Consider the following 21505-nt stretch of genomic DNA (forward strand, 5'->3'; position numbering starts at 1 on the left):
TCTCCAGCATCTAACACTTCTGATAATCAGCTGTCTGCTTGACGTTTATTCAGCTGTGTAAAAACTATAACTTTAATCTCAGCCAAACCGATTTACTCAGGAACAAATAAAATACTAAAAAAAGCCAAACAATAACATTTTGAAGTTATCTAAGTGACTTATATATGTTTAACCTGAGTAGCGAAAGACAGCGGTGGGTTTGAAAACGATTTGGCGGGAGTCCGGTGTTCTCACGGGTTCTAGTGAGCCTTGCCCCCGGCTAGCTATCGAGCTAGTGGGTAACAGACGTCTCCGAAAACGTCAGAGCGCTTTTGAAAATATGTGGTGTCCTGATAAACTGAGCAGATATTTGAGGTTTACACAGTTACATTCTCGCCTGAAAATATGTTAAAAGTTTATTTTGTGATCCAGAAAGAATAATAAGAGTAATATTAAAACTAACTAGCTGCCGCCATTGTTGGAAACTGAGCAGGGCTGCGCTATGAATTCTGGGACACAGCTTCTTCTTCTTCAGGGTTTAACCATCATGTCATCCTTTAACGGCAGCTGGCATCCTTGTACATGCAGTGCTGCCATCTTCTGTTTCAATCCGTTATTACACTCTTAAATCCTACTACTTATTCCTGCGTCTTTTGTGATCTTACAAAGCTTCAAAGGACGCGTCGACTATTAAATCAGTCGTCGACGATTTTGATAGTCGATGTAATCGTGACTAGTCGACTAATCGTGGCAGCCCTAATGTCTACTTAGTTACTTAATTGACAAAATCTGTTCAGCAGAATGCACACATATGGATACATATGTAGAGGCAGGTATAATAAAGTTAACTCCACAAAACAGGTATTCTCTATTGTGCATACTGCCATATTTACGTATATGTATTCTAATATAAGTAACCGCAAATAGTAAACTCAAGTAGTAAGCAATGGAAGATAAAAAAATAGCTTCTTTTTCTTTCTTTTTTTTAAAAAAAATTGCATGAAAGCACAGTAACATCTTGGTTAAAAGTAAAGCTTTTGTGTATAATGCCACTGTTAGGAATGGGATTTGTGTTTGTTTGTAAATGTTATCCAAACATGGTACAATACAGACACTTTTTCCTAACATACTACATATCGCACTGCTTTTTCATTGTCGGCAGCTTAACTGGCAGTGCACTGTTGTTTTCTTACTCTTAACAGTCTGTCTGAATCCATCTTCTAGGTGTGAATTTCTGAGTTTGTTGACTTTGGCCTTTTTATATTCAGTAGTTTGCATGCACACAACAGCTTCTTCTGCTGCTGAGCCCAGCTACAGCGATGCCAACACTTCTAATAATTTAGCATGTTTGTCTTCTCTGATCAAAAACCTTTCGCTCTCTGAGAATTCAACAGAAAGAATTCAACAAGGACATCCCTGATTTTTGGCACACAATACACTGGGCTTCAAAGCCTCAGTGCTAATCATAACACAGATTTACTTTAGAAGATATTCGGTCATACAGCATCAATAGAGAGCACATGCAAGAAGTGAATCAAAATTTGGCAGATGAGTGAAAAGCTCTGATTAGAATGAAATGACTGTGTAAACAGCATCGTTGACTAAACAAAGGGCTTCAGATTGGGATGACTACACAAAAGGCCACATCTTATTTTTTGCATATAGTGTTAATATTTCTGTATTATCATATTATCATTTATATTGATGAGCTTAAGAAAGTTCCTCAACTGACCCAACAAATTACCATGTGTTGCTTACCAACATAGCCAGTATGAGTGTCGTCTAATCTGATCTAATCTTAGAAAAATTATCTTGAATCTTTTCTTTTCTTTTCTTTTTAAATTTTGCTGTAAATTTGCTGCTGTGCTTGGGATCATTGTCCTGTTGTATGACCCAATTTCCTAAGAGAGAAGAGTTCAATTTCCTAAGGCAGACAGACCTTCGTAATTTGTCTACACACATAGTTTGAGATGTTCGAAATTTGTTCACAAAGTCTGAACAAATTCAAACATGACAATATGGATGAATCACTCGTTTGTGCAGTGAATGTTCATATGCACAGTTTATGTGCAGCTTTGTAAAGAAAAGGTCTATTGTTCCAGAAGTCTTTGTTCAGACACAATTTCCCTTCTGAACTTTATAAGACAGAAAAGACTTCCTCCTCGTAACCTTTCCAAACAAGCCATACTTCATACTTAAACAGTCTTTATCTAATTGTACTGTCATGAAATTTACCATTTAACATCCAAACTGAGGCCTGTAGATTCTGAAATGTAGCTCTTGCAGTTTCACAGTTCTGATCTCCTTGGAAGACGGGCAGCTGTCCTGAATATTGCCCACTTGTGAATAATCTTTCCCACTGCAGAGTTTCTTCAAATTGTTTGGAAATGGCCTTTCCTGGAGCAATCTCTTCTCAGAGATCATTGTTGATGTATTTCCTTCTTGGCATTGTGTCAACACACACCTGAATCCCCCAGACCAGTAAACTGACAAAACCTCTGCTTTCACAGAGGTGCTCACACTTGCTGATGATCATTTGATTTTCAGCACCTGGCTGCTACCTACCCTCTTAATTCTTGTAGAAACATTTCAGACATTGCGTCGACATTTTGTTCGCTTTTGTTAAATAAATACAAATATCACATGTTGATCACTTGGAGTTATATCTGTCTTATTTTAAATCCTGCTGAGGATCAGATCAGCATTGTTTATTATATCCTGATATGTGAAACCTGAGTATAATAATTCACGAGTGTTTTTTGATCTGTAACCTCTGTGTGAGGTCTGATTAACTGATTAAGTACTGCTCTCATTGGTTATAGGTATTGGTCAATCACATCTGATTCACTGTTCACACTGAATGCAAATAACAGTACTCGTTGACTGTATAGATGCTTTAAATAGTATCCACTCAAATGTTACACTTTGGCTTCATAATTGTATCCTGAGATGTCCTGTGTTTGTTATATTTGAGTTTTAAGTTGATAAGTTAAAAAAAAAAAAAGGCATAAGGGAAATCATTTGTGCTAAAGTAATTTTTTTCTTTTTACAAAGATGATTTACAGATGATGAAAGCAAAAAGTTGTTTCATGTGCCCTGCTGTTCCTTTTAGTTAGAAATCTAGCATTAACATCACAGCTCACTGGCCAGATGATTTGTGTGAATAAGCGACAGCCGCCAGGGACGCAAAAGGAGACAGCGCTCCTTCTGCCGTCACAGGGGAAAATTAGCCATGGGATATTTAATTAAGTTGACAAAAGCTGTAAAGATATTCTTTCTGGACAAGAATATCTCTCGTTTCTTTCCCACCTGTCTAACTATATGCTGTTAAATATCAATACCATACTGGACCGTTGCCATTAATCTACAGCTCTATTTCCAACTGTCATGATGCTGAGCGAAAAGGAGAGAAGCAAATGTTCTTGTTTCACTGACTGACTTCTTATATCAACATCATGTTGTCCTTTGTCAGAATCATCTATTATTTTTGAGGCTCGTTATAAAGCTTGTACTTATCAACAATTTGACAAAAGGCTGTAACATTTGGGCCGTCACATGGACTCAAAATATAAATATTAATTCCACTGCTTTGGGGATCGCTGTTTAGCATATGAAACAGTTCTCTGTTGGGGCAGTCAATTTGTCAGTCAGCTTCTTTCAAAAGCCACTCAGCCTTTGATTGCAATCATTCTACACTTACTCTTCATTTCCTCAATTTGCCTGTGATCTCTGGCATTTCATTTATTTAATCAGAGCCAAGACTGAAGCTATTAGCCACCTATTCTGCAGCGCTGACAAAGTGGGAGCAGAGTGAAACTACAAGTAAAGCTGAAAAAATGTCCAGGGACCTTAAAAATACACAAGACAAGACAGTAAAAATGCAAAAATGTGTGTGTTCAAGTAAGCAATGTGGCAAAATATGACCTATAACCTTTCCAAATCAAAACTACACAAGCAACAGTTTGACTCTAATGTAAGCACAGCGGCATAAAACAGGTGTGAACGGGTGTGCCTAATAAAATGAACAAGTTTATCATATAACAAGCAGGTTTAAGGCATAAATAAATTATAAATATAAAGTAAATAGAGAGTACTTTGTTTGCAAAGGAAAACTTCAGAACAAAACCACGATAGCTTCTTGTGGCTTAAGTATAATGGGCGTTATTACACTCAAAAAGCAACACAAATACAGACAATGTTATTAAATGATATCAACTGCAAAGCATCAGCTCCAAATCCCAACCAGTCTGTGAGCGTATACAGGCTTCAGGCGTACATGTCTGGGTGTGCTTGTATGCAAGAACAAAGGGAGAGAGAAATGAGCAGCCACAGACCGTCAGAAGTGGGAATGAAACAGTGCAGGTGTAAGTGGACGGGGTTTTAGAGCTAAGTGGAAAAGTTTGGATTCCTGTGAGACTGTTTTTTTATCTCCTTTCAACACTAGAGTCAAAATACCAAAGCAGCGATCCATGACTTGTTAGTAAAAGGAAAGATAGACAAGCATACCAAATCTGATGTGAAACCACTTCACAGCAAGAAGAAAAGAAAACACTCAAAAGTTTGATTTAGATGCTAAATCGTTAATCAAAATTGCATTGAAGATACAATATTGAAAATCTAATAGCACAAAGTACTAATGCTCTTTTTCTCTATATGCCATGTTTTTGTTAGTTTTCACTTGATCAGGCTTTGAAAATGCTATACTAAGCACTGATAAAAGTAATTAAAAGTACAGGTGTGGCAGTTTGGCATATTTGTAAGTAACAAAATAATTAGAAATACCCCAAATTAAAAGCTAATGTTCAACTCTATTTTTAATGTATAGCGTCCTGTTTGTTTAAAAGAAAATCAGCCACACAGTGTTTTCCATCATCTTGCAGACCACAACTGTTCAAATCGGCTAGCGACTGGTGCCATATTGAACAGCAGCATTGACGTCTGTCTGCTGCAATAAAAATGCAAAGCTTGTTTTCCCTTCTTAAAACTATCGACCCATTGTTTCACGAATTACAAAGCCTTTCTTTCAGGGAAATTGTGTTTTCGATGAAGACGGTCCAAACAGGCTTGTGTGAACACAGTTCCCCTTTGCACATTTGCAGCCGTCTCGTGGGGGTAAAGGTAACGAGACTGTCAGTCACTGGCTTGGCTTGATTAGATGTATAAGCACACCTGTCTGGTGAAAGCATACTGTACTTCTATACTGATGTGTATATATGAATACAAATGGCATATGAGCGGCGGCCCAGGGAGTCCACGAGACTGTGAGTTGACAGCCTGCCTGAATAATGCTAATCATGCTTCGCCATATTGTTTAAACCCTCACAGCATACATAAACATGTTCAGGCCGTACACCAAGAATAAAACACTGAGAATCAGCAGCAATGAAATTCATAGTAAAATAATATAGCTGCAAATCTGGAGTGAAGGTTAAAGGATATTAGAGTGTGATCAGATGTCACAATGGCGACGATGACTGATCACTGGGGTCAGGAAGTTTTGAATGTTTACATCATCTTTTTCTTTTCACTAGTGTGTGTATGTGTGTAAAAACAAAAAAACAAAAAAAAATCCCAACACTGCTGGAGTCTTTCTTAAAAGAGGCTCCCTGCCAGAGTGCGTCTCCGCCGCCATGAAACTGAGTGACAGCAGCAGACATGTGGCCATCGGGTAGCAAAACAAATCTCGACAGTTTGGGTTTGGGGAGCGCGAAGATGCTTGTCAAGTGCGTGCATGTCCGTGCGGGAGGATGCATTATACTTGCTAGATTCAACCCGATACTTTGATATTTTAACAAACAAAAAACTTCAGTTTATTCAAACTTGATTCTTCTTTGTATTTCATTTATTTATTTTTACAATTTTCAGTTAATGTCTCACCAATGAACTTTCTGAAATCTGAGAAATATGCAAGATTTCTATCAAAGACTTTCATCAGGTCATAAAGATGTAGTCGTAAATGTAGTCAACACTTTCATTTATCTTTGCACAGAAATTACTAATTAACTCAAAGTTATCTGTCAGTTTTAGTAGTGTTTACATATTACAATTTGACATTTTTGGGACATGTTTGACCTTTTGCAGAAACTCAGACTATCCCCAGGATACAAACCAAGGCTGTCCAAAGGAAAAACAGAATATGCCTCCCAGAACTTCTTATGCTCACTTATAAGAATGATGCACTTGGTTTATTATTAAGCAGACAACTGTGCAGCTCCCAGCAAAGGGACTCTCTGCTACATAAGTTCAGTTAAACTTATCTCAGGGACTGCTGGCTATAATTATATTAACAAAGAGGCCTAAGAATAGTACTGACCTTCTAATTTAACTCTACGTAAAGACACTGGTAAGTTAATTTTCCCAAAATGTCAATCAATTGCTTTAACTTGCTGAGTGTAATGTTATTACAGATGGGAATGTAGGCTTATGTTACAAAAATGAAACCCAGAAGTAGATGTATTGACTATATAGTGAGCATTTTATCCCCCAGAATCCTCCTCTTCCAAAAGCAAAAGGAGGGAAAATGTCTGACCACAATGTCTCATCACAGGAAATCGCCGGCTTATTAAGGTCTTTCTTTTCCACGTCTTTTCTCCCATTGTCTCCAGGTAAGCGGGATCAATGCGTCGATGAGCAGGAAACGTGAGCAGCGCGTGCTATTCATGGTGGTGATTATGGTGATGTGCTACTTAATATGCTGGCTGCCTTATGGCATCATGGCCCTACTGGCCACCTTCGGCCCACCGGGCCTGGTCACACCGGAGGCGAGCATCATCCCCTCAGTCCTTGCCAAAACGAGCACGGTCATCAACCCAGTCATCTACGTCTTCATGAATAAACAGGTAAGAGGAGGGAGGGCTGAGGCTGGGGTCAGTACCTTTTTCTATTTCGCTGTCAAAAAGTGGCAGCCGGAGGTCTTCCTGCCCACTGAGGCGAATGATTATTTCAAGGTGGATTAAAATAATAGAAATTACTCCTTGTTTTCTATTCCTGTCAGGTGAGTCAGTGGCTTCTTGACACTGAATAAACTAAATTATGTACTTGTGTGTGCATGGTGAATAAGAAGGTCTTTGAATCTACCTTTTTTTCTAACATATTTGACGAACTCTGCCAACTCGGCTTGTTCGTCTAAATAAATAACGTCTAAATAAATAACGTCTAAATAAATAATAGACATTGTGATGAGCTAATGAAAACTGAGTGCTTACATGTCTGTTTGTCACGTCAGAGGGGGGTATTTGCAGTGTCGTGCAAGTACCCGTTTTATCAGATGTTCGTCATTAAAATTGTAAAAGATCTCATTTAATCTTGGCCCACGCTCACGTCAGGCAATATGATGAGACCCTTTGGGTGTTAACTGGGAGCACTTATTTGGAGCTTGCTGTCTTGGTCTTATTTGCTTTTATACTTTAATTACTGTTAAGTTGCCCGTGAGAAGAATTAATAAAGCTCACCTCAGGAGCCTACAGTGTGTCATATGACCTTCATAGCTGATTTCATTTTACTGTGTTTTCTATTTGTGCTGCGCTAAAGTTCCAATCGGCTGTAACCTCTTCTATCCCGGCTTACTTTTTGCAGAAGCAACAAGTACATAATGGATGGAGACTACCCAACAAAATAACATTTTTAAACAGTCAATACCTGAGCTGGTCTGCTTCAGTGTGATTGTTCTGGTGTGATTTTGTCAACTTTTTGATGCAATATGAAAAGTTTTGTTTTGACCAAAACAATAAATAAACTGTCAGCGATCAGTGGTGTGTGAAATTATAGAAAATCACTTAGTTCTAATGGCATCACTCCAAAGAACAAAAGAAAATTGTGAAATATATTCTAACCTAAATGTGTTTGTTTTTATTTTATTTTGTTTTATTTAGGATCCGATTACTGAGAGTAGAAAAACTGGCTGAGAAGCATTCAGGACCGTTACAGTTGTGGTCACATACAGTACATTTGCCAAATTTAAGTGGAAGCAGGAGAGCAAAACTCATAACTATTCATCTGTCAGGAACTGACAGGAAAACAGAAACTTTTGCCGGCGTCAGCGTGGGCTCTGCTCGTACTTTTTTGACTGGAGGGCCAAAGACATAGGGGGAAAGGATGAAAGACAGAAGACACTGAGGACTGAGAAGAGAATCAAAGATCAGAAATGTTTGTTTTCCGTGTGTCAGTGGCCCAACGTGTCAGAGAATCTCTTCTGATTATAAACTAGCTGTACATATTCAATGATTAAATACTATGGCACACAAAGAAGTTTGCATCCAAATAAATAATCAAAGTAAACCTTAAAAGTAGTTTCACATTTGTCATGCAGCTGTTGTTGTTTTGTGTTGTTTAATTAAACCCACAGACCAACAGTAAACACCTATGTTATTGTTGAGTGATGCAGTACTACTTTTTTATTGAGCAGTGTCATCCCGGGCATGACCGAGCTCAGAGCCCAGTGCAATAGTTGAACTGGATCTTAGATTCTCCTTCCTTAAGTGAAACTTTTTGACCAGTAGGAACCAATGCTGACAGTTTACCCCGACAAATGTGACTGGCGGGGATGTTTTTGTCAGCTGATCATTTCTGGGTGCTTGGCTTGGCCTTGCTTGCTGGTGTTTTCTATTGTTTGTGCTAAAATCACACTCAAGTTTTAAATGTTTAATTCATTGGTTGTATAAATGGTTGAGGCATAGAGATGTTCCAAAGCATCGCGATGGCTCACTTGTTCATAGTGTTGGTTAATCTAAATAACAATTTAGTTTTACCTCATTTTAATAAATTGAAATTGGACACTGACAGATTAATTTGTGTTGCTCTTGGTAGATTACATGAGTCATTACTGAAATTAGCTGATTCTGACAGAGCTGTTTTAATGTGTACATTAATGGCAGGGTTAGTTCCATAAATAGTTGGACAGAGATACACTTTTTGTAGTTTTGCCTCTGCATACCAGTACAGGGGTTTTTAAATCAAATAATTAATTACTAACTATATTTTAAAAAGACTAACATTTTTGTAGTTTTAGAATTGAACCTGGCAGTCTTCTTACCAAAAGAACATTTGGATTGTTTGACAATCCACTGTGGTGGTGTACAGAGGCAAACTACAACAAACTACCAGCTATGGAACAATACTTTCCACAATCACTGGTGCATTTTTGCATTTGTGGTCTCTCCCTAATTTCCCCCGTTAGGTGAGCGGTCATGTCAAAGTAACATCCACATGAATAGATACGCCAGAATGCCTCGTTTTTTTATTCACCTCACATTAGTTATATTTTTACTGTGCTCCCAAAGTTAACTCTAAATTTCAAGTTTACTTTATTCTCCACCTTCCTTATCAGGGTTCTCTCTCAACTCAAGCTCTCTGTGCAAACAATACATTTAAACTCAAGATTTAAGATGTTTTGTTCGTTTCTGAAACATAGTTCATCATCGTGAGCATAAATAGGAGAAGATAAGCGAGACTGTCTCACTGAAGCAGACTGATAAAACTTCTTTTTCTTTCTAATCTTTATCATCTCATTCTGGTCTATTAAGTAAAGCTCAATGAAAAGCATTATGCTATGTAAGGCTTTAGCCCTCTCAGGATATCTATGTGCAGTAGATGCTGAGATGTACTGTACAAAGAATTATATGCAGTGCAGTATATTGGAGAGTAAATCTTATCACCATTTCTAAGCCTTTCAAAGTGCAATACTTTTTCTCAGGTTTAAACTTTCCTTACTGGAAAGTTACTGTGTTACTGCCAAGACTTATTTTACTGTGGAGTTGGAAATCTACTGAAAAAGCATACAAACTCAATATGCTGCTGTCATCTGGAGATACTGCATGCTTCTCCTTACATGTTACATCAGATGCTGAAGCCACCGCCACAGCTAACTGACCTTACAGGGACATTTTAGCCGACACGTCATCAACTTCAACTTCCCCTGGGAGGGAGCCAGTGGGAGAAAATGAAACCAAATGTCCTGTATGTCATTTTCAGTCTTCAATTCCTCCCAGCCCATTACTATGGAAACTGTGAGTTGAGGCGAGTTGAAGACTAAAAATGCTGTACAGATACAAGGATCAGCTGGTTTGTCCCGTCAACGATCAGCTCTGCTCACAGCCGAGACCCCCGGGGTGGTTTAAAAAACAGGGATTATGGGTAAGTTTAATCATCTGTTTATTTTTTAATCACTACTTGAAAATAAACTTGTGAATACTCGTGAATACACTGCTTTATATATAGACCAATCCAAAAATATCTGTATATTGTCACAATTGTTACGTTTTCAAAACTAAAACCTGAGTATGATTTTATTTGACTGACATAAAAATAAAAACTAGGCATTTTTAAAAAGTGAACTAATGACACCAGACTGTGTACTTGGAAAAATATACTAACACAAAATAAAGATATACAGGAACTGTCTCTGGTGTAGCATCTTGTACATGTTACAGCGCTTTAATGCAAAGAGAAAATACATACATTCTCAATGTTAAACATGAAAAACTGAAAAGATGGTGACTGAAACAACTAATAGATCATTGCAGTCTTTGAAGTCCTTACCTCATCTCTTAATCCAACAATAAGTTGTGGAAAGACCTAACCTTGTCATTGTAGACAGGGATTGCATGCATCCATCCACCCATTCGCTTCCGCTTATCCTTTTCAGGGTCACGGGGGGCGCTGGAGCCTATCCCAGCTGTCTGAGGGCGAGAGGCAGGGTACACCCTGGCCAGGTCGGCAGTCTGTCGCAGGGCTAATCATAGACACAAACAACCATTCGCACTCACAATCACTCACTATGGGAAATTTAGAGTTTCCAATTAACCTAACCCCACTAACAGCATGTCTTTGGACTGTGGGAGGAAGCCAGAGTACCCAGAGAGAACCCACACAAACACAGGGAGAACATGCATGTATGTTAGGGTAAATTATATGTGTAATGGTGTTATTGCCTCAGTCCAGCCTCATAAGTACCAAGTCACACTTCTTGATGTTAATTTTAAAACAATCAAGAAAGACAACAAGGATCAACTAGGCTCAAAATTCAAAACAACTGTAGAGGTTTGTTTCCTGGTTATGAATATTTTGCTGATCTCCTGGGAAGAATTCATTCAGTGATGCTCTGCATCACAAAAAATTGAATTTGCAGGAAATCTAAAATGTTCCCACCTTTTCACCTCAGAGTGAGGATATGACTGATTTACAATATAAACCAAGATCAGCCTCTGCTGAATTGGTGATGTGCCAAAAACTTTTTCCCAAATATCATTCTATTCACAAGTTCTTATGTGAATGAATCATTGTTTTTCCAGCTCCAACCTTCTGATTTTTTAATACAATCTATGGTCTGCATTATAATTCATAGCACTGGGGAGTTTCCTGGATTAAGTCAAGCAAATGTCAAATGAAGCAGAAGGTATCTGCTGATGGCTATCGAAGAAGCTTCCTGACATTCACTCACCTCATACAAGTCCCTTAAACTACAAGACTGTCTTCTGTAATGTAGACGAATGACTGACTGCAGTTTAACTCTTTTGAAACTGTGGAGAGAGCACTGCAAATGTTTCGATGTATGTCATACAGAGAATTCAGTTAAAATCTATCTATTTGGGTCTATCCATTTTCCATCTAATCCTCCAATAAGAATGTCATTCAATACAAATGCCACATATTTTTGGAATGTGCTGGACCTTTACAAACACAGACAATAAAGATCTGTCCTTTAGGAAAAAACTACTCTCATGTACAGTCACAGCAAAACTGAATAACATTAAACCCAAGACAAAGTCTGATGTTTTTAAGAGAAAGTTGAGCTCCTCTTCCCATATAATATCCGCTCAGTTCACAGGGTTCATCATCATCCACACCTGCTCTAACCAGTCTGAGAGGACTCTTCATAAATTCTCTGCAGCCCTTTCTCTCTGAAATATTCTGTCAGTGCATCTTGTTCCTTCAATCTCCCTGTCATGCTTTATCTAGTTATCTGTCATTATCTTCACCTTCCTCCTGACCTCAACCTTGATGCCTCTGTGCCCTAATTTACTTCATACTCTAGCATTTGTTTGTTGTCTCCATCTTTCTCTCTCCCGTCCTTCTAGCCCTCATCAGTGTGGTGTTTGGACAGCTGAGGGAAATGGGGAGTGTGCATCAACATTACAGAGAGGTGCTGATCATCTTGTTTCTTTACATCTCCTTGCTAGCTTTCACTCTCCGATGACCTAAAGGTTACTGAAATACTGACAATAGGGACAAACATGTTGCTTATAGACACAGTGCGTGAAAGATCTTTTTGGTTATGTCCTGGGGCATTTTGCTCTTCTTCTCCTCAGCATCTGTTCATGCCCAGTAAGGTTTTGAGACATAGTGTGCGTGAGAAGTTCAATGACGAGTCAAATGATTACAGGCTCTCATGAGATGAGGTCACAGTGGGGTAAAAAAGTTTGAGATATGTTTTTAAGTCGAAGAATAAAAAGTCTTAAAAAGACAACACTTCGCAACTTTGCCAACCTGTAAGGGGCTTTAAATCAGGCGATTGTTGATTAAACTGAAGCAGGTTGAGTACACAAACTACTTATTTAATGTTGTATTTAAGGAAGAGCGAGGGCCTACGGTGGCCCCTAGAGATGTACAAACTCCAAAACACACGCAAACTCCAAAACACAACGGAAGTGCTCCAGGACGCTAGGGGCAGTGGTGAGCTCAATTTGCAAAATAAACGGCAAGTTTGTTGCAAACATGGAGTTGGATACCGGCAGAAAACACCTGCAAGGATAGAACAACCACGCTTTATAAGAAAGGTAATGTGCAAACTGTTGTTTGTTTGATTTGTTTTTAATTGCTATGAATGCTTAGTTTATGGTGGAGTCAAATCCTACGTTAGCTAACAGTCAGTGTGCTTTGCTCAGAGAGAAGCCCAACACTGCCCCTAGCGTCCTGGAGCACTTCCGTTATGTTTTGGAGTTTGTACATATTTTGGAGTTTGTACGTGCTTTGTCTCTAGGGGCCACCATAAGGGCCCCAGTGCAGACTCGTAACTTAAAACAACCTTTCACTGGAGGTAAATCATAACACATCAAAGAATGCAATTATAGTAAGGCTTGCAGGGATATAAGGGATACCAGAACTATTAAATGTAAGAGTCGCCTCACCTCCGTTCACTTCATTGGACCATTTTTTACAGGAATGGTGGAGCCTCACAATAGTTGTCAAAGTTAGCAAAATGTACTAGATGTGCCATAGAGATATAGAAGAACACACATTCCAACTGCCAACTAAGCGCTTGCTGGAACTATTTGAAGGCTACATGACCCTGAATTCTGAACTCCCACTGAATAGGATGACGTAACCAAAGGTCACAGCGAGACAAGAACTATAAACGCACACCCAGTAATCAGGGAGATTAGACAAACCAGGAAAACTCACTGGGGGAAATCAAGACTGGGAAAATTAAAACTGAACACTAAACAAACAGGACAAGGATTAGCAAAATAAAACAGGAAACACTAAAGCGGAGACAAAGACTCAAATATAGGAACTTGACACAGAAAGACAATCATGGAGACTAACACAAAGACGAGCCTGAGGGAAAAGGAAGGAAATACAAAGCGGAACTTATAAACCTATGTTCATCAATAACTAACCAAAGATAAAAGACAAAAATAATAAAATAGGAAACTAGTAACAGGGGTCAGAATATTAATAAAATATAACAATAAAAATCACGAACACATGGAAACACAAAACACTATAAACCAAATTTAGGAATAGAATCTGGTCTCCAAACCAAAAGAAACCCACAAAATGTCAAAACTGGGATATTTAAGTAAAACAGCCGTCTACGTGCTGCAGTTAGAGATGTTTCTCCAAACTAAAGTAGACATTTGGTTGGAAATAGTGGTGAAAATCATTGAGTAACACACAGTATAATGCTATCATGATAGTTCCACAAAGTAACAATATTAAAAAATACTGTCAGATTAGATATTCACATGTAGTGGTAGCCTATTAATATAACAGTGCCGTCAACAGTGCCTCATCCAACGTAGGCTTCAGTCACACTAGAGTATAAATAGGATGGCAATTTCCATCTGGTGAAGAAAAGCCATTAGTTGGTGAGTCATTCAGTTTTTTGCTGTCTGGGGTAGATTGCAAGTAGTCACGGCAACCAACGAGCATGCAGCACCCTCAGCCCGGGTGACCACTTTTGTCACAATGCGATTGGTGGAAAGCAACTTGTCTCTGTCCAATCTCAATCTCAGTCAGATTGGCGAAGGTTTACAGATGGAGTACATTCACCATCTAGTTTATAAATACAGACAGACTGCCAACATGTTCTAATCAGAGTCAGTCTGTGCTGATTGGTGCAAACGATCTGCTCCATCAAATACTGAACCACACAAACCTGAGCTGCAAATGTCTGACAGTATATAATGTTTTGTTTTCTTCTGCACATCACACATGTCAGCTGCTACAAAATGAAGCTTTCAGGGTTGCATGAAATAATAGTTTTTAATACAGCAACTCTGGATAAATCCACTCCTTCATTCTTTGCTCAGTTGTAAGAACCACACACACTCCTCAGTAAATCTTAAGAGAAAAGTTCACCCTTGTATCATAAACATATTGATTCTTCTTCAGCATCCTTCAGAATCTTTATCTAAACTGCCATGCTCTTGTCAGAGAGAAACACAGCATTAAACCTGCACTTTCACTGTGTTATTTTGTTAGTGCGTTACTGGCATTCTCATTTTTGAGCTGCAAATTTGCAATGCTCTTAAAAGAATGCAGGTTATTAATGAAATTAACTACTTTCTATTTGCTATTAAATCATTCAGCTGTGGACCAGTCTATGGCTGAGGGTATCATGCTTGATGTGTGAATTCTGCACACAGGTGGCGAGTCCCGCTCTAAGGTACGGATTTGCAGATTTGAGATTAATCACAGTTAATTGTGATGTTATTGCAAACTGATGGCATGTAAGTGCTGACTTTCGGTAGCACAGCAGTCTCCCCCAACTCTTTTCTCTAGTGTGACTGCAGCCTTACACATAACTTTACACAGCACCTCTGTTGACAGGCCGGCACTCAGCAGCTGGATACATCGAAATGAGTGAATGTTAACATCACTGAAGAGAGGTCAGCTCCAGTTTCAACATTGAGGTTTTTAACAGTTATCATGGACGTTAACATGGCCACCATTTAACTAAAGCTAGAGCAATAGAAATTATTGTGACATATTTCAGAGTGACTCTTCTCCCAACGCTGCACCACTACAACCAGTCTCGGGGTTCCAACACCTGCTGAATCTCACTTTAACCCGTGACTGTGAGTGGAGACAGTCACTCATCTACATCTACAATGTAAGCAACAGGAAACAGATATTTTTTTTACATTTACTTTGTTTGCCTCTGCTTGTATTCTGCAAAACAGATGTTCAAGTTGAGTCCATTCATTCAGAATTAGAATTTAATTTGAAATAAAGTTTCTATTCTCTTATATTAATATTATTCTATTATCCACACAAAATAGCTACTTTTTAATTTTATATGTGTGGTTTTATATATACCACACACACACACCCCTACATATATACAGTCTAGTTTGGACACACCACTGCACATTTAATGGTTTTTCTTTATTTTTACTACTTTCTACATTGTAGATACAAACTGAAGGCATCAAATAGATGAAGCAAGATATGTGGAATTATGCACCAAAGAAAAAAATGATAAATAACTCTAAATATGTCTTATATTTTAGATTCCTCAAAGTAGCCACCCTTTGCTTTGTTGACAAACCCTTGGCCTTCTATCAATGGGCTTCATGACGTAGTCACCTGAGATGGTTTTCACTTCACAGGTGTGCCTTATCAGGGTTCATTTGTGGAATTTCTTGCCTTCTTAATGGGGTTGAGACCATCAGTTGTGTTGTGCAGAAGTCAGTTTGGTACACAGCTGACAGCACTATTTGACAACTGTTAGAATTCATATTATGGCAAGAACCGACCAGCTAAGTCCAGAGAAACGACAGTACATCATTACTTTAAGGACTGAAGGTCAGTCAGTCAATAGTAATGTGCAGTTGCAAAAACCATCAAGCACTATGACGAAACTGGCTCATAGTCACCTGACCTAAACCCAATCAAGATGGTTTGGGATGAGCTGGACCTCAGAGTGTTCAGCATCTCTGGGAACTCCTTCAAGACTGTTGGAAAACCGTCTCAAGTGACAACCTCATGAAGGTCATCGAGAGAATGCCAAGAGTGTGCAACGCAGTAATCAAAACAAAGGGTGGCCATTTTGAAGAATCTAAAATATAAAACATATTTGGATTTATTTCACACTTTTTTTGTTTACGACATATGTGTTCATTCATAATTTTGATGCCTTCAGTGAGAATCTACAATGTAAAAATAGTCATGAAAATAAAGGAAAACGATTAAATGAGAAGGTGTGTCCAAACTTTGATTGGTAGTTGTGTCTGTGTATGATTCAGTTACACTATTGTGGCAGTTCATCTTAGCCGCCCTTGAGTGAGCTTTCGCTCATTCTTTCACCGTTTCCCCTGTGTCTGAATTTCTTCTTCTTTTCTGTAAAATAGTTGCAAACATTGATTCACTGTCCTCTCATTTGAAAAAGCAAATATATAAGGAGACATAAAGTAATCAGATTAGTGAGGGGAATCTTTTTAGAGCATCCATATAAGAATGACTGTCTCACAAGAGAGTCACATGATATTGATATATTATCCACCCTTATTTGAAAGTACCAACAACCAAAGGGCAGAATATTTAAAATCAATTTCAAAACAAATAAGTAAACAGACTGTGGTACCTGCGCTAATTGTACTGGAGAAGTGCAGAATTCCAGAATTCCCATTGTGGTTTATTTTTTCTTCATTTTAAGCAGCAATAGAGGTTTAGTGGAATAAGCCATTGCGTTTTGGCTCCACAAATAACACTTAATAGAAACCATTTTTTGGTCTCTAATGATCAGTGGTTAAAAAATGGTCAAGATACAATCTGTGATATTCTGTACACATGCTTTCAATTACACAAACACATGTCTGGGTCACATAACATGCTACTGTCGTGAATCTAATTCAATCAATAAATGACTTTTGAACTAATTATCTGTGTACACTCGACCTTTTTGTCTCTTTCCACATGCCACATGTGCGATTTCACTGCTGTGATGCCTTAAATCTAAGCACATGCTGAGAAAAAGTTTCACTGTATTTTGCACCCATGAGAAAATGTAGTAGACTATAAGTATACATGAAACTCAGAAAGTATACTAAGTATACTACGTTTACTCAAGAGTGGCATCTTCAGAGTCCACATTAACATGAACTCAGGAGGAGGACTAAATTGGAGTTTAATGCCAGCCGTTGTGTTGAGAATATGTTACAGACGTGGATAGAAATGCATAGAATTGAAAATAAACCTGTATAACTTGAATCCATTGTTACATTTTTAACTTGCTGCTGAGGCCTTTAATTATTCAGAATCTTTCTATCCATCTATGTGCAAGAAATACCCAGGTTTATGCTGGATAACACTTTATTTTTCTTTCTTTATTTTTTTTGTTAAGAGATTGATATGAAACAGCTAAATCTGCATAAAATCACAATCTCGAGACTTCCAGTTCTGTTTCTTGGATTTAAAAATTTATCCAGAGGTCCATTGACTATTTATTATATCCTGACAGAAGGTGTATACATTTCAATGCTTTCCCTCTGTACCTTGGAGACAGCCTGTCCTTTCTTTTCACAAACTGTGATGTATTCTGACTCTTGGTGCTTGTGAGAATACAGTATTTGTGGAAGTGTAGACCAGTAATGGTTCAGAAAGATAATGTTATCAGTTAAAAGAGTTCTGTTTACTTTAAGGCAGTTTGCTGTTTGTTAGTTTAAAGCTAGTCTTACAGAATTCGGTCCAAAGGTACTTAACCTAACTTTATCTTTATTCATTTTTGTATTCATCTTGCAGATAATACAATTTACTGCATGATGTTACTGTTGATGAAGAGGCCATGATCAACTGTAAGATTAAAATGCTTTTATCCATTTAAGTTATAGCTGATTTATTTCCTGCTTATTTGATTGGATCCACCAAGTGATGTTTACAAACCAGCTTATTTAATAAAAGCTGTCTAAACACTGTCTTTATTTTGATTACAAAGAAATGCAGTTATGATTGCTTTTATATTGTAAAGCTCTTCTGCAACTTCAATCATGCATCCAGCTTTTTGCACAGTGCGTGTCTTTCATTGCCCATTAAGCTAATATGCTGAGAAGCACTGGAATGTACTGGTGATAATTCCGAAGCGTGAGCTCAGGTGAAGCCCTGCAATCATCCCATTTACCTGTGAAGAGCAGTGACACTATAGTGCAGAACCTAACAGTGCAAAATCCATGATTATGTTAAACAGTACTTTTGTTATTATTTCCCACTCTGAGTAGTTACTGGGAAATGAATGAAGAACTGAGAGGTCCTTCAAAATGTCCTAATCAAGGACTATCTGTTAATTAATTAGACTGAACAACACTCTGCAAAAATATTTCACTGTTTCAATGTTTTATGTATCTGTGGAATCTTAGGATTATCACATTTTTCAATAACTTATAAGTTTTTACATCCCATGTTACAACCTTTAAAGTGACTTTACTATATAAGTGATTTAGAGTTCAAAATAAACCTTATTTATCTCATATTAGGCCTTGGTGCAGTCCTACAATTAATCCACAGTCTGAATCAAGCTGTTTTAGTTCTTCTTTAAGGTCTTCCCCTCTCTAAATTAAGCCTTTAAGTCTTCTGACTGGCTCCTCCCGGCATTATGCAGAAGAAAGAATAGAAGTACATGTCTAAAACATCCACCATATAAAACATCTGATGAGCATGTTAATTCCAGTTTGCAATAGTGCAAGTCTGGATCTCTCACACTCATATAGAAAGGTAACACTCCATTACCTCTCAAACTAAAGATATAAATGCACTGTCTCCTACTGTCTCCTTCTCTGGGGCAGAGTGTTTGGCAGCGAATATATGATATACATCATCAAATATGGATTTAATTCCAAAGGATATTAGGTTCGTGGAATAAGAACAACGATGCTTATAGCCTTCACAAACAAGATGCTGAACATCTAAACTGCCTTTCCGGTGAAGTTGCAGTAATGGAGCTGCTAATAACAGTGTACTGCAGGAGCTGCAAAATTAAGAGGCAAAGGTGCCGAGATCTTTGCCTCCCACCACTTCAGAGACATTTTCATTTTGTCACAGCTCACATCGAACACATCTCTGTCACAAAATAGAAGAAACTTCTGATTAAAGCAGGCCCAAAAAAGTGATAAATGTATGTTATTAGGGTCCACCAGGTGGACACAACCCTGTCGTCACCATGTCAGAGTTTGTTGGGAGTTTTTGCAGCGTTTCCCCAATGATTGTTTTGTTTCTTTAATAGCCTTGCACCTACATGATGAGTACATAATTGTACCCCTTCCTAATGCTAAAGACCAGTCACCATTTCTCCAGCAGTGGGACTGTAATTTTCCTGGTACAAGGAGGGCTCGGATGTGTTCTGCTATGCCTGAAGTCCTTGTTTTTCTGTAGCAGCACACAGTAGGGGATCACCTCTGTTTGTAGATCTGCAGGGCAGGTCTCAGCCTAGAGTCAGCCTTTTTCTGGAACTAAAGTGCAGTAGCTTACCAATAGCCCAGTGAACGCAGCATGAACCCTATCTTTGTTTCCTGCTTCATTAATTTAACACCATTCATGTTCAGAGTTACAGAGTCAGCGTCCTCTTCCCTTACAGCCTATTTTGTTATACAGAGACCGAGCGACACCACAGGTCCTCAATTTCTCGTCTCCAGAGGGTTGTTATGTTTATCCAAAGCTGACTCTGCAGCATTAAGAACAATGGAGATAATGATTGTGGATGCCAGTGCTGCTCCAAAACCAATGGGACATTATTCCTACATCGAATAAGGTTAATGCAAAAAGTCAGTTATTCAGAGCAGCATGATATAATTTTATTTTCCCTAAAACAAAAACAAAAAAATCAAATTCATTCTATTTGCTACACATTCACATTTTCCTCATTACAACAAACAGCCAACGCTTTCAGAAATGCAAGACAATGACCCGTGCCACAGTTTTTAGGGTAAACCCCAAAGGCCGGGGAAGCTGGTTGGTGAACGGAGGCTAGACCACAAACACAAATGTAAGTGGTAAAAGCAGAATAAACTTAACAATGCGATTATTTGTGTGTGTGTGTGTGTGTGTGTGTGTGTGTGTGTGTGTGTGTGTGTGTGTGTGTGTGTGTGTGTGTGTGTGTGTGTAAATCTGAAAAAGAGGGCATTGCCTTCAGGAAGAAATCCATGGTTTTGAAAGGCCACTTGAATGAAGCCTTGTGCTGAAGGTTTTCTTTTTCTTCTTGTTTTGTATTTTAGCACCTTTTGCTTTCCCTGCTGTACAAACTTTTAATGAAATGATTAAACTTTTTGGATTTGGCATTTAGCAGGTTTGGCTTCAGCATGGAGTGCACTTTCTGTTTTAACTGGCACAATTTTCATGTTGTTAAAAGTGCTAAATGATTTGTGGCACTGCACAAAACACATTGAGAACCTAATTGGGAACATTTGGAATAACCACGTATGAGAGTACATATACAAAATAAGCCCATTTTCTCACCCCTTTTTTGTGTGTGTGAACAGTAAGCACTGAACTCACATTTAAATATAAACATTTCTTTTAAAATACAACACACCCCTTTTATTTCTTCATAATTTTCTTCCAATCAACCAGACTGGAAGCCAGAAGCTCAAGTAATAGTTGGCTTTCTAGAGAAGTAATTTACTAAGTTTTAATCTATGAAAAATGCTAAAGATGATAGAGTTTCACAGGAATAAAATAGTATTTTTGCATTAATAAGGTAATTCTCAAAGCCAGAATATAATAAATCTAATATAGTGTCATATATTAGAGGAGATTGAACAAGTGGGGTGAAAGAAGAAATGGTAGCCCTAAAAAAAGAAGGTGGGAGGGTAGCTGTCAAGCCATTCCTAAGTAAGGATGAGGTATGCCAAATGACACAATAACTTGTGTGAGAATCAGTGGCAACAGGTCTTATGGAGTGATGAATCCACATTTGAAATTGTTAATGTAAATAAACAGCCATATGTAGAGGTCAGGAGAGAGATCCAGCAGTGACAGTCTACAGCCATCTGTAAAACACGGTGGAGGCTTTGTTGGGGATCTTGTCAAATTCGACAGAATTAAAATAGCACCAGACTGTAATCCATCATGCAAAGCCATCTGGAGAGCATCTGATTGGCAATAAAGTAATTTTTCACAGCACAGCAGAGGTAACACAGTAGAACCTGGATACACCCTCCACTTGCCATCCTTTGCAAGGGCGTAATTCCCCCCTGACAGCAGGAGGTGTATAATTTTTCCACCAACATGAAAGCGGTGTTTTTTTGTTTTTTCATTTCTTGCTCATAAGCAGAGAGTGCTTGCTAGCGCTGTCCTTAGACAGCAAACGTGACGA

The 21505-nt window shown here is 38.3% G+C and overlaps 1 protein-coding gene across 1 annotated transcript in view; it reads left to right on the plus strand.

The window, feature by feature from the left end:
- The window catches only part of LOC120727862 (vertebrate ancient opsin-like), a 60236-nt gene that overhangs the window by 36412 nt on the left and 2319 nt on the right, over window positions 1–21505 (plus strand). The window contains exon 3 of the mRNA XM_040022436.1: window positions 6585–6818. Coding sequence (XP_039878370.1) covers window positions 6585–6818 — 234 coding nt within the window. The remainder of the gene's footprint in view (window positions 1–6584; window positions 6819–21505) is intronic.

Source organism: Simochromis diagramma, unplaced genomic scaffold (genome assembly GCF_900408965.1).
Source record: "Simochromis diagramma unplaced genomic scaffold, fSimDia1.1 OVJJ01000205.1, whole genome shotgun sequence".
In the NCBI taxonomy this organism is placed as follows: domain Eukaryota; kingdom Metazoa; phylum Chordata; class Actinopteri; order Cichliformes; family Cichlidae; genus Simochromis; species Simochromis diagramma.